The following is a 13,428-nucleotide window of genomic DNA, read 5'->3' as shown; positions in this document are numbered from 1 at the left end:
AGATGTCCAGCTGGTGTTTTACCAGGGAACGAGTGTTTAGGTACAAGATGGCGAGCGGTGGCGGGAGTGGGTCTCTCTGTGTGTGTTGTAGCGCCGAGGTGGTTAGGTGACAGCCCTGAGATAGGATGCCATTGGAGCAGAGACGACCAAGAGTGTCCCTTGGTAACAAGCCCTGTCCTTTGTTTCTGTAACTCAGAAGGACCGACCTCGGGTAGGCGCTGGGACGGGCAGCACGGTCTGCCCCTGGCCCCGACCGGTCGCGGACGCGCCGTCGACGCGCCCGCTGCGCTCGTCCGCTGCGCTTCCTGGGGGGGAGGTTCATTAGTAGCCGTAAAGGTGGGAGGGGCCGAGCACTGTGACGCTCGCCTGCTCCTCACCTGAAGGTGATTTCTGCTAAGGTCCCCGGCAGCGCCTGACGGCTGCGGTGGGGCGGGAACAAGGGAGTGAGGTGAGGCCCAACAGAGGCGTCGGTATCACAATACAGAAAATACACTTCTAAAACTTATTCTTTTAAAAGCGATCAGAGAGTAACAGGAAATACACTTCTAAAAATTGTTCTTTTAAAAGCGATAAGAAAATAACAGAGAATGCACTTCTAAAAATTGTTCTTTTAAAAGCGATAATGCATGCATCCCTTGCTACTGTATAAGTGGTGTCATGTGAATGGCTATGCAGCTTTGTGCACACGAAGAATCCAAAAACCGAATACCAATGCTAGAAAGTACTCCCGGCTCAATCCCAAATACTGCTGCGGCGAAGGTGTCCAACGTTATCCAAAGAGGACAAGACCTACGCCCCAGTTTCAGAACATTCACTACCTACGTAAGTGATTTTTGTTTTATCAATTTGATTTACTTTGATCTGATGTGTTTGGGTGGCATGGCTTTGGTGTGGTGGACCAGCACTCGAGACCCCTTCCTCAGGGCCCTCTGGGAGCACCTGAGGTCTTCTGGTCCCTGCCCAAGGGGCCCTTAGCATCACCCAGCATGGTCAGCAGGGGCACCCTCTTGTCCACCTCTTACCTGCCGGATCTCCAGCTTGTACATGGTCAAGGCGTCCACCGCGTCCGGCTCCCTCTGGGTCCACTGCAGCACGTAGGAGTAGTTCTTCGACTGCTTCACAGTTTTGATGGGATTGGGCGTATCGAAGTAAAACTCCGGGCTGTAGGCTTTAGCTGTGGAAGGAAGACAACGGAGGCTTGAGACTGCCAGGTGAACCTACCTGCTTGCCTGTGGCACACCTTGGGTTTGGTGCATTCTAATAGGGTATTGTGCAGAGCTGGCCAATGACAGAGTGTTCAAATTATAATTTCACTAGCAAAAGATATAGACAAACTCAAAGGGTGAACAGTGCCTGCAAGAAACATTTCCAGTAAAAAGATGGGTCGATGGTGAGAGACTTTTCTATGAAAAACATGACTTTTGTGGGAGAATTCTAAGACAAAAAAGTATTCTTTGTAGTTTTTTCAACAAATAATTTTTTGTTGGATGTTTCGTCAGCTTTTTTTATTTAACACTATACCAATCTTATGAAGTTATCGAAATTTATCAAATAAAAAACTTCCCAGGGAATGCATTTAGTGGGTGAGGCAAATACCCCCTATAGTGAGTTATGCGGCTCAGAGTCAGGTGTAACATGCAGGGTTGGTATTTATTGCATGATTAATAAATGTGTTATCTTTTTTTCCAATCTTTTTACAGACCTTTTCGCCAGACTTTACCTGGTGGATACAGGAGTGTTGTAATTACCCTAAGTGGTATATACGGCATGAGTGTTTGCCCTCCATGGGAGATACCCCAAAACCTCAATCATGATTAGTGCACATACACCTGGCCTCTACCAAAAACAGAAATTACCTCGGTACTTGTAAGGGAGGGAGTTTATTTGGCATAATTTTGCTTCCCAAATTTCACCCCTTGGCCGATATTCCCAGAATAAGCAATGCATTTGACAAAGTGCAGTTTGTGCAGCAGCGGGGCTCTGGCAACCTGTACTCAGCTATTCCTAGGAGAAGTGTGCATAAAGTATGCACGTATGTTAATGGTATATGTGTGCACGTGTGGTATGGTATATAGTGTGCAATATGCAAATGTTAATGGTATATAACTGACCAACTGTAGTTAGCTTTACAGGGTGGGGTTTGGGCATGCCTGTGTTTGCATACATTAGTATATTGGAGCCAGAACTGTTGCCTTTGCCAATGCTTGTTTGTGGCTTGTCTGACTCTCCAAAAATGCCCTGCTGTTTGACCCTCAAAGAGCCCCTGGGCAGCCTTCTCCAGGGCATTAAGCACTTGGTGAATGTCCAGAGATGGTCAGTGATGGCCGGACAATGACACACTAAATAAAGCTGATGGTTGAGGCAGTTGGACGGGGGTGGGGGTGGTGGGGACATAATGTGGACAGAGAGTAGATGTTCAATAGGTGACCGTGACTTACCGGAGACCTGGAAGACGCAGTCCGAGGAGCCCACGTCGTTGGATATGGTGCACTCGTACTTGCCGCTGGTCTCGCGGCTCAAGCTGTCGATCTTGATCTCGGAGTAGTCCTGCTGCTCCACTGGCGAGGTAGTCATCAAGTTTCCCTTGAACCTCCAGACGGCTGTGGCCACCTTCATGGGACTCCCTTTCAACATGGTGCACCTCATCGTCACACTGCGGCCCAGGCCCTGCCGGATGTCCTGAAAGGTGGGCTCCAGTACCGGGGGGACTGCAAATAATCAAACGGGAAAAAACAAGGAGATGATCAGGTTGAGTTTCTCAGTAATTTCTCATCCAACATGGAATCTCTTCATGACTTGCTTATCCTGATTGGCTCAACCTGTCTTAGGTAAGCTACAGCTTCTACAAGGTCCAAGCAGTGAACTCTAGAACTGGGAGGGGGAACAAATGAGCAGTCTAGTTTGCTCGTGTCAAAGCAAGGGGGCTGCGTCGCCTATCCAGAGACACGGGCGAAACTAGGCCATGCCTACGAAAAAAGAGTCCTCCTTACGCAAATAAAGGAAGGCATTCCTCAAAAAACGCCGCTCAACACCGCCAGGTGGCATGAGGCTACTTAATTGGCGAGATACTGTGGACAGAAACAGTACCTCAATATTCTGGACTGTACCTCAATAAGTGAAACACCCACAAATTTCAGATCATCTAAAATGTACCTCAGACAGTTCTGCCCCTTGTTGATATTGAACAAATAGACCCTTCCCTGATATCAATTTAGAAAATTAGCATAAACAAGAAATTAGGACCACCCTATAACTGAGTCCTAGATCAAGGAAAAGGTAAAAGGTTTTATTACAAAAATCTCAAAATCATGCATTACAGAATAAATGACATGAAGGCTCAAATGTAGATTCACACAGAGTGGTCAAAATCAGAATTATTTCAAAGTCCCTAATTAGACTCAAAAATCTGAAAGAAAATAGGCATCAACCCTAGTAGCAAGGAATGTCTCAATCTCTCAGAAATCTGGCTCATTCCTCAAAACAAGGGTTTTTTATACACAACGATACAAAAGGGGATGATGGACGGAGCGTTTGAGCAAATCAAACACTCACCCCCAGTTAACTGATCTGGGTTTAATCGATCACCATTCTTTAGCTCACTCAGCCACCCCAGTTCAGACATGGCTATATGCAAATCAGTCTGACCCTGTGCCTCATGGGAACAGTCCAGCCCGAACTGCCAAGCCATGTCTTCCCTGGACCGGAAACAAGCATCCTGGGACCGGTTTCGGATTCATAATCCTCATCAGCCAGGCTATCTTGAATCCAGTGGCCAAGTGAGCAAGGGACTCACGTCTGAGCATACCCTGCCACACTTAGGGCGTACAAAGCGATACAAAAGGGGATGATGGGCGGAGCGTTTGAGCAAATCAAACACTCACCCCCAGTCAACTGATCTGGGTTTAATCCATCACCATTCTTTAGCTCACTCAGCCACCCCAGTTCAGACATGGCCATATGCAAATCAGTCTGACCCTGTGCCTCATGGGAACAGTCCAGCCCGAACTGCCAAGCCATGTCTTGCATAACGAATTAAAGAAACAACTAAAACATAATGGCACGATCACAAGTAGCATCTCTATTGACAAATCAGAAAGTAAAATCTCATCATCTAAGTTCATAAGCACCATCCCGTTTTTAAGGAAGCATCCTCTGTCTTCCTTGCTACCTTCGTCCAGAGATGTTCAAGTGACGTCTAACATTTTCACCAATACAATTTTACAGAAGTGAATAAGGCTAGACTCAGCAACAGAACTCTAGTGAAAAGGCCTTGGAAGTTTGCAACAGTTAGGAACACAAGAAGGTCCATTACATCAGTTGTCTGCACCTCTGCAGAGCGGTGTGGAGAAAAGATGCTCAGGGAGACCAGATGTTAGGGGTGAATCCAGGAGTTGATGCATGAATAGCATCAGAACAGCATCCATGTTATTTATATATATTTTTGCTTGTTTCTGTTTGTGCTCTATAAGAATTTAATACAGTTCATAGTGCATGTGCTTTGTCTCTTAAAGTGTATGTTTACATTGTTTTCACACAATCACCAATTTTAACTTTCCAGACCTCTGTATGTTGGCACAGGGAAGTGGTGTGGAAATCCAATGTCAACTGTGGCTGCAACGTGTATTTACACAACCAAGATGTATGAGTCTAAGGTATGGCTCCAGGAAACACCGTAGCGCTGTAGCTTATCTGGGTTTTAAAACCACTGGAGTAACACCTCCCAAGGGAAAGTGCTCTGCGATTAGAGAAATATATATTTATACAATGAATGCCACCCCTAAGAGTGCTTTGAAAGTCCATGGGGCTGCGTGATTAATGCATAAAACTAGAGCATGCTAAACATTGAAGAAAAGCATAGCCCCACAGTGAACAGTGACCAAAAGCAGTTTGCAACTGGGTCAGTCAATGTACATTTTCCAAACAGGCTTGATTATGATTACAAATCTCTTTTCATAGCTCAGCTTGGAAAATACTAGAAATGTCTTTAAAAGTTATTTTTCAATGTTTATCAAAAACCTAATTCAATAGTTAAAGAAGATTTTTTTTTAAATGTAGAGGAAATGAATTTGAAAAGTGAAATTTGTGCAGCCTCAGGGTTCACTGCAACTTTGCCTAACAGTTCAACTCCAGTGACTGTAATTAGCAATCAAAACAAAATGTGAACAACTGTTTTCCTGGAGGACAATACAACTGGGATGGGGAAAGCTGAAGTGCTGTAAACAGTGACCACTTATTGCAGAAGAGTCACCTGGAAGGAGACAGCAACATATGTCACACATAGGACTTCCACATCAAACTTTCCTATAAAGCAGAAATCTAAAATGGGGGCTCAGGAAGTGAAAATATTGATTGCAAGAGCCCACAAAGACAGTCAGTAGCACCCACAGCAGGATGGCAAACTAGTCCAAGCCCTGGGAGAGGTGGGGGAGGGAGGTGTCCATCTTTTTAGTAGGAGGTGTGCCTGAGAGGGAGTTCCAGGACTCCTGAAACGCACGGGTCGCACGTGCTCACCATGGGTCCCTTCGGTGCCTTGTTCCTGCTAAAGGAACGCACTAGGCAGAACAAAGAACTTGTGGTTAAAAGCCTCCCTGAGGCCTGGAGGAAGAACCAGGAGGAACTTTCGCAGCATCAAAAAATATTGGCCTTCTTGATTGTAGCCGGAAGCGTGGGCAGAAAGGCTTTTGAGCAGTGACAGGAGTTCCCAAAAAGAACACTGGGAAGCTTGAAAGCATTGGTAACTACCAGTATGAAGCGTATCTACTCTTCCACTGGCCGTTCGGACTCTGTTAGGCAAAACAATTTGGTGGGAAGTTTTCCTTGTTTTAATTTCGGGCTCATGAGTGGCCTCTAGTGGCCATTTTTGTGTAATGAACATAGAGTGTCAGTGATTGTTACAGCTCCATTGTTCCTATGGTCATTTATTGATCACATTGCCTTATAGCCATACCTCCAGTTCACCTTCTCAGATTTGAGCAATTTTTGTGTCTTTGGGCTAGATGTAGGTAAGTAATATTTACCGACTCTTAAATACCGAATTTTACCGATTCGGTATTTAAGAGTCGGTAAATATGAAGGGGGGACATGTAGGGAAATCCAGATGTTTTTTTACCGAATCGGTAAAAATCGGTATTTACCGATTCGGTAAATACCGACCGGTAATGCCCATTCATTCCTATGGGCTTTGAAGCCCATAGGAATGAATGGGCATTACCGATTCGGTATTTACCGAATCGGTAAATACCGAATTTCACAAGGGTGCAGGGGGTGTCACTTTGACACCCTCTAGCACCCCCAAAACACGTTCGGGTGCCATGTGGCAGTGCCTGTCATATGGCACAGGTGTGCATGCACACATGTGCATGCACACCGGAATCGGTATTTTACCATCAAATAGAATTTGATGGTGAAATACCGATTCGGTAAGGCTTGTGGGACTCAGAAGAGTCCCACCTACATATCAAATTTACCGAATCAGTAAAAATACCGATTCGGTATTTTACAGAATCGGTAAATTTACCGATCGGTAAATTTACCGATTCTGCCCCCTACATCTCAAAATCCATTTACCGGTCGGTAACGGCCGAAATCGGCCGTTACCGACCGGTAAAAGCCTACCTACATCTGGCTCACAGTGCCTTTTTTTTTACTTTCAGCAATTGGTTTGAGAATATGCTTTGTTGTATTCTTCACTTTAAGTGTATCTGGGACTGCTTACTGCTTGTGACTTGGGTACCAGTCATTAAACAGAGATTCACATTGAACTGCATATTTGGCCTAATACAAATTGTGTTTATTAAGTAGACAGGAGTATCCCTCTCCCACATTCATTATCCACATTCTGCCACACCATAATCATCCAACAGTAGCAAGACTGAAAGCTCTTTCTGTAGGCTGGAATAACCAGCAGACAGGACTGACAACTACGAGAAGTCATCCAGCACCATGAAGAAATCTAAAGATACTGACATGCTCCTCACACTCCACAAACAATACCAACAGCATCCTTTTATCGGCTGGAAGTAAAATCAAATCCACCTTACTAGTCCTCATCCAGACGATAGCACCTTGGGGGACACGAAGAACATGGCGTACGAGAGGAAGAACCAAAGCCAAACATGAGTGCCCACAGACACCAGACTAACAGGAATAAAACAATCTCAAGAAAAAACACCAATGAACAATGGATACAAAATCACCTACTGAGGGTAACCAGACCTAAGCACAAGCAAGAGCCATCTAAAGTGGGTCTAACACACTATAAGGCTCTCATTGCCAAGCATCACCAAGGCGCCAACTGAAATACTGTATAAACCGCTACATAAAATCAGTATAAGATAACAAAGGGCGTCGACAAGAGAAGTGAAAACAGGTGGATGACTGAAAAGCAGGGGAGAAAGTAAAATCAATGGAAACAGATTCAAGCAGAGGCAAAGGATGACAAAAAGAGGAAAGCACAGTCACAGGGATCTCACATTCGCCGAAGATGGGCGAGCAACGCATTACCTTTTACGTTTTGATTTTGTGGCTGTGTTTTCTGTGATCCTGCATTGTTAATGGCGTAGCTGCCTGGGGTGTGGCGAAATGCAATGAAAATGCGAATCCGTAATTTTGTGCTATATTTTATCCTGAAATGAATCTTCACAGCAACTTTTGGCGCAAGGATGTATCTAAACAATATCTCCCCCGAACAGCAGGTATTTGCATTCTATTGTTCCTGTGCATTGTCTGTACATTTTTACCTCAAAATAGCATAAATTGCACAATTCACAGTCCATTTTTACCGCAAACGGAGTATATATACACAAAGCGGCGCAATTTTGCGAAACAAGCATTATTATATGCATAGCGCCGGCCTCATTTACCTTTCGCCCAGGCCTAGAAGTAGCAAGACCTAAAATGATAGTGCCGCCTGCCGCGTGAGGCTGGGTCCACGGGTGACACACGCGACACCGTCCAGCCCAGACCTTTTGTAAGTGGCTCGAGGCCTTCTTGACTGCAGGTCTCATCTGCACCCTTTTATCTTTCACCTCCTTGCACCTGCCTTGTTCCCGCCTTCACCTCGCTGCCCGAGCGCTGGTCTCCATAATTTGTCAGTGGCATGCCTGTGTGAATGCCAACCTCCCAGCAGCCTGCTCCTAGCAGGCACAGAAGGCGGCAGATCGGCTCATTCACAAAGATGCGGCAGCAGCCAAGCTCTAATCACTCACACCTGCGAAGAGAGCGAGGGACAAAAAGCCGCTCTGTCCACTCCATCATCCCCAGATCCTTAATGTCGGCCGAGGATTAATCCATCCATCTTCCAAGCAGCGGAAAAGCGCGGCGATGTGCGTTGCATACAAGCACTTACTGCGCCATTAACAGCAGCACAGACAGAGACAGGGCTCCAGACAAGGGGAATCGCGGAGCTGATAGCAGCTTCATCCTCTCGGGGCAGATCCGGGCTGGGCGGAGGGGTGCAGGGAAACCCCGAGAGGCTCGGCTGCTTCAGGATGGAGTATAATGGCCCTGATGGAGAGAGCCACTGTCTCTGCGCTACATCATACTCTTTGGGGCAGATATGGGTGGGCAGAAGGGCTACAGGGAGAACCCAGAGAGGCTTGGTTGCTTCAGGGCCCTAATGGAGTATAAGGGCCCTGATGGAGAGAGTCACTGGCTCTACTCTACATCATACTCTCTGGGGCAGATCTGGGCTGGGCAAAAGGGCTACTGGGCTTTCTGGACTGAAAGATCTTCAGACAGAGCCAGGGTACCTGGCGGGGAGAGCCACAGACTGTGGCAACTGAATCATCCTGGCAGGGCACATCTGGACTGGGCTGCTTTCACATCTCAATTTGGTGAAAGGCTTCCAGCTCACTGAGCAGTAGTGAAAGCGTCTGAGGTTGCACCATACTCTGCCCCACTGCTCCTGGCTACTACTCCTGTAGTGGGCACCATGGCTGCCACTGAAGAATTGGAGTGGTGAATGATTATGTTATGGGTCTTCAAAGCCACCTATGACATCTACACCTTTTCATACAATATATGTGGAAACATTAGATTCCACATTCATTATCTTTGGGGGTGGGTGACAGGTGCCCCTGTTCCTCAAGGCACGTGGAAAGCTTCAGACACCTTACCTAATAAGTGCAACACTGGGCTTCTCGCTGCCAGCCCAGGCCTGGCCGGCTGGGCACACCTCGCCCAGCTGAGGCCAGCCCAACCGAGCTCCAGTACTCATTCTGACATGTGATAATGCCATATATCAGCGCAAGGTGAACACTTAACCCTAGCCTAAGGATGGAATGCAATGCTTATCAATGAGAGGGGAACCTGTACCTTTCCCCATCTCATATACTTACAATATCATGTCATGCTCCTCCTCATATAATGTTATGGATATCACTGTGACGTGAAAGCCCGCCTGCCTCTCCTCAGACCATATCAGGGACATCAGTGGGAGGTGAACACTTTCCCCTCCTCTCACCCCATGTGATAATATCATAGATGTCAGTGGGAGGTGAACACCTGTCCCTCATCTCATTATTTAATATCAGTGGGAGGTGAACACCTGGCCCTCCTCTCATGATATAATAACAGTGGGAGGTGAACAACTGTCTCCTCATCTCATGATGTAATATCAGTGGGAGATGAACAACTGTCTCCTCATCTCATGATGTAATATCAGTAGGAGATGAACGACTGCCTCCTCATCTCATGATGTAATATCAGTGGGAGATGAACAACTGTCTCCTCATCTCATGATGTAATATCAGTAGGAGATGAACGACTGCCTCCTCATCTCATGATGTAATATCAGTGGGAGGTGAACAACTGTCTCCTCATCTCATGATGTAATATCCGTGGGAGATGAACAACTGTCTCCTCATCTCATGATGTAATATCAGTGGGAGATGAACAACTGTCCCTCATCTCATTATATAATATCAGTGGGAGATGAACAACTGTCTCCTCATCTCATGATGTAATATCAGTGGGAGGTGAACAACTGTCTCCTCATCTTATGATGTAATATCAGTGGGAGATGAACACCTGTCCCTCATCTCATTATATAATATCAGTGGGAGATGAACAACTGTCTCCTCATCTCATGATGTAATATCAGTGGGAGGTGAACAACTGTCTCCTCATCTTATGATGTAATATCAGTGGGAGATGAACACCTGTCCCTCATCTCATGATGTAACATCAGTGGGAGATGAACAACTGCCTCCTCATCTCATGATGTAATATCAGTGGGAGGTGAACAACTGTCTCCTCATCTCATGATGTAATATCCGTGGGAGATGAACAACTGTCTCTTCATCTCATGATGTAATATCAGTGGGAGATGAACAACTGTCTCCTCATCTCATGATGTAATATCAGTGGGAGATGAACAACTGTCTCTTCATCTCATGATGTAATATCAGTAGGAGATGAACGACTGTCTCCTCATCTCATGATGTAATATCAGTGGGAGATGAACAACTGTCTCATCTTCTCATGATGTAATATCAGTGGGAGATGAACACCTGTCCCTCATCTCATTATATAATATCCGTGGGAGATGAACAACTGTCTCTTCATCTCATGATGTAATATCAGTGGGAGATGAACAACTGTCTCCTCATCTCATGATGTAATATCAGTGGGAGATGAACAACTGTCTCTTCATCTCATGATGTAATATCAGTGGGAGATGAACAACTGTCTCCTCATCTCATGATGTAATATTAGTGGGAGATGAACAACTGTCTCTTCATCTCATGATGTAATATCAGTGGGAGATGAACAACTGTCTCCTCTTCTCATGATGTAATATCAGTGGGAGATGAACACCTGTCCCTCATCTCATTATATAATATCCGTGGGAGATGAACAACTGCCTCCTCATCTCATGATGTAATATCAGTGGGAGATGAACAACTGTCTCCTCATCTCATGATGTAATATCAGTAGGAGATGAACGACTGCCTCCTCTTCTCATGATGTAACATCAGTGGGAGATGAACAACTGTCTCCTCATCTTATGATGTAATATCAGTAGGAGATGAACGACTGCCTCCTCTTCTCATGATGTAATATCAGTGGGAGATGAACAACTGTCTCCTCATCTCATGATGTAATATCAGTGGGAGATGAACGACTGTCTCCTCATCTCATGATGTAATATCAGTGGGAGATGAACGACTGTCTCATCTCCCACTGTCTCCTCATCTCATGATGTAATATCAGTGGGAGGTGAACACCTGTCTCCTCATCTCATGATGTAATATCAGTGGGAGGTGAACACCTGCCTCCTCATCTCATGATGTAATATCAGTGGGAGGTGAACACCTGTCCCTCATCTCACGATGTAATATCATGGATAACAGGGTGAGTTGAACACCTCTCCATCCCACTCTCCTCACATCCTGTTGGGTAAATCAGTCAGAGGTGAACGCCTGCCCCCCTTCTCCCACTATGTCATGGACAGTGGTCAGAAAAAACTAATGACAGTGTATCCTGTAGAGCCCTAGCACCCGAACCACTATCCCTGATTATTATACATTCAATGGGAATCCCCCATCCATCACGTGTGCACACTGTTAATGCACCCACTGACACGATACAATTCAATGCAGGATTATGACAGTTTCAAACAAAACCTAAAGATGCACCACTTGACAATAAGACAAGAAATCCCTGGTCCATGTCCATAGTGTTTTTCTTTAATTTTCTTCTTTTTTCACAATATTCTTTTTTTGAAAGACAACACAGCTGACGCGTTTCGTCCAGTGAAGGACTTCTTCAGAGCATAAAAGCAAGGAGCCGGCCACTCCTAAGAGGTATCATTGGTGGAGTGTCCACAGTTGGTAAGTTTTACAAGTAGAGTTTATGCAAATTCGTATCAGCAGCAATAAGTGTAACGAAGATAGACACTTCTCCTAATAGGAGAAGGATAATCCAGGGTATGATAGCACCTTTCTGAACTATTTCAAAGAGCTCACCACAATAAGGTGGGCCAGAAATAATGGGGCAATCACCCGATACAGCCTCGATCCGGCTACGGTCCAACCCAACGCACCTCCCACAGAACGAAGACGGTATCATCAGTGGTAAAGGCCTACCTCTCTTCTCCGCTCTGGTCCTCTCCTCTCCCCTCCTCATAAGATGTATAGATCTGGGTCCAGTTTATCCTACCTCCCATCTTCCATTGGATTGGCCACCAGTCTCTGTAACCAGTACACCTTTCCATGAAAAGCCCAGACCACAGCCCTTGAAGCAGATTCAAACCCCAAGTTAAGGCCAGAGCAATGAGCGCCCTTTTACAGCTGCATCCATTTCAAGGGACCCTTTCACCTCATTTGTATCAGTTTAACACTCAAATGCAGCAATAAGCAACAGAAAGATGACCGCTCAACCATCGCGAAGTGCCTTCCACTGCGCGGCAATATGCGTCACTGCGTTTTTAGTAACTTTTGTTGCACCAGAAACAACATGTATTTTTCAAAATCGACTTCTCATACAGCAGATGAGGATGGATTATGTGGCAACATCCATAATTATGTGGTAAATGCAGCAGCTGCAAATTTGCATAATTCCAGTGGCCCAGTCTATGATCAGTTATCCTCAAGGATTTGCCAGGCATAGTGCAAAGATTTAAATAGTTCTCCGAAGATTACAATCCCATCCCCCACCCCCGGGGCACAGCCCATATTTTAAAATCGGTCAATTATAAGGCCTTTTGTATTCTTTTCATGTTACCACTAGGCTGCACCCTAAAGCTGCTTTCTTTCTCTCCATCCTGGGCGCAGTAGCCCTGGCCTTTACGTAACTTTGAGGGTCTGAGAGTGTAACAGTTGTGACAGATAAAGCTGTTGCCAGGTCAAAGTTGGCAAAACTTGTGAATATTAACAAATGAATGTGTATTAGAGGCTGAGTGAGGCTGCCTTTGCGCATGCTCCCTTTGTTATGTGTGATTGCTGAGATAAAGACATTTACAGAAACCTGGTTTAGGGAGTCCTTCTCCGGATTTCCTCTTTTTATTGAATGACCTTCGCAGGATGTCAGACCAATCCTTTATGTTGAAAAAGATCCATGCAGCTTGGCTACTATGGATAGCATAGCTCCTTGGTTTCTCTCCTTCCACCCCCGTGTGCACTCTTTTCTTTCCTACTTTCCTCTTAGGCTCTTTCTAAACCTTTCCCTCACCTATGCTTTTTTTATTTATCTCTGTCCTCTACTCTCTACCCCTATATCTAGGCCCCTACCTCTACCATTCTACATACACCCCTAACCATGCCCTAACTGTATATTGGCTTTCCCACTGCCTGCTTATACCCCTGTATGTCTACTCTACCTATGTCCTACATAATCCATAAGGTTGGGCTAGCCTTCCAGTGCTACAGTCATAAGAATGCGAAGCCAGAGGAAAACACCAAAGAGGCAAAAATACTTTTTTCAATT

General features: G+C 45.5%; 1 protein-coding gene across 1 annotated transcript in view; it reads right to left on the bottom strand.

The window, feature by feature from the left end:
* Window positions 1-13,428, bottom strand: part of MDGA1 (MAM domain containing glycosylphosphatidylinositol anchor 1) — a 1,234,846-nt gene that overhangs the window by 543,308 nt on the left and 678,110 nt on the right. Inside the window, exons 9-10 of the mRNA XM_078647369.1 lie at window positions 2,439-2,708; window positions 1,023-1,174 (exon numbers count right to left, since the gene is read on the bottom strand). Coding sequence (XP_078503495.1) covers window positions 1,023-1,174; window positions 2,439-2,708 — 422 coding nt within the window. The remainder of the gene's footprint in view (window positions 1-1,022; window positions 1,175-2,438; window positions 2,709-13,428) is intronic.

The sequence above is a fragment of the Lissotriton helveticus genome, chromosome 6 (genome assembly GCF_964261635.1).
Source record: "Lissotriton helveticus chromosome 6, aLisHel1.1, whole genome shotgun sequence".
NCBI classification, from domain to species: Eukaryota; Metazoa; Chordata; class Amphibia; order Caudata; family Salamandridae; genus Lissotriton; species Lissotriton helveticus.
The sequence above is the reverse complement of the archived record's forward strand: the minus strand, read 5'-3'. Positions and strand labels throughout refer to the sequence as shown.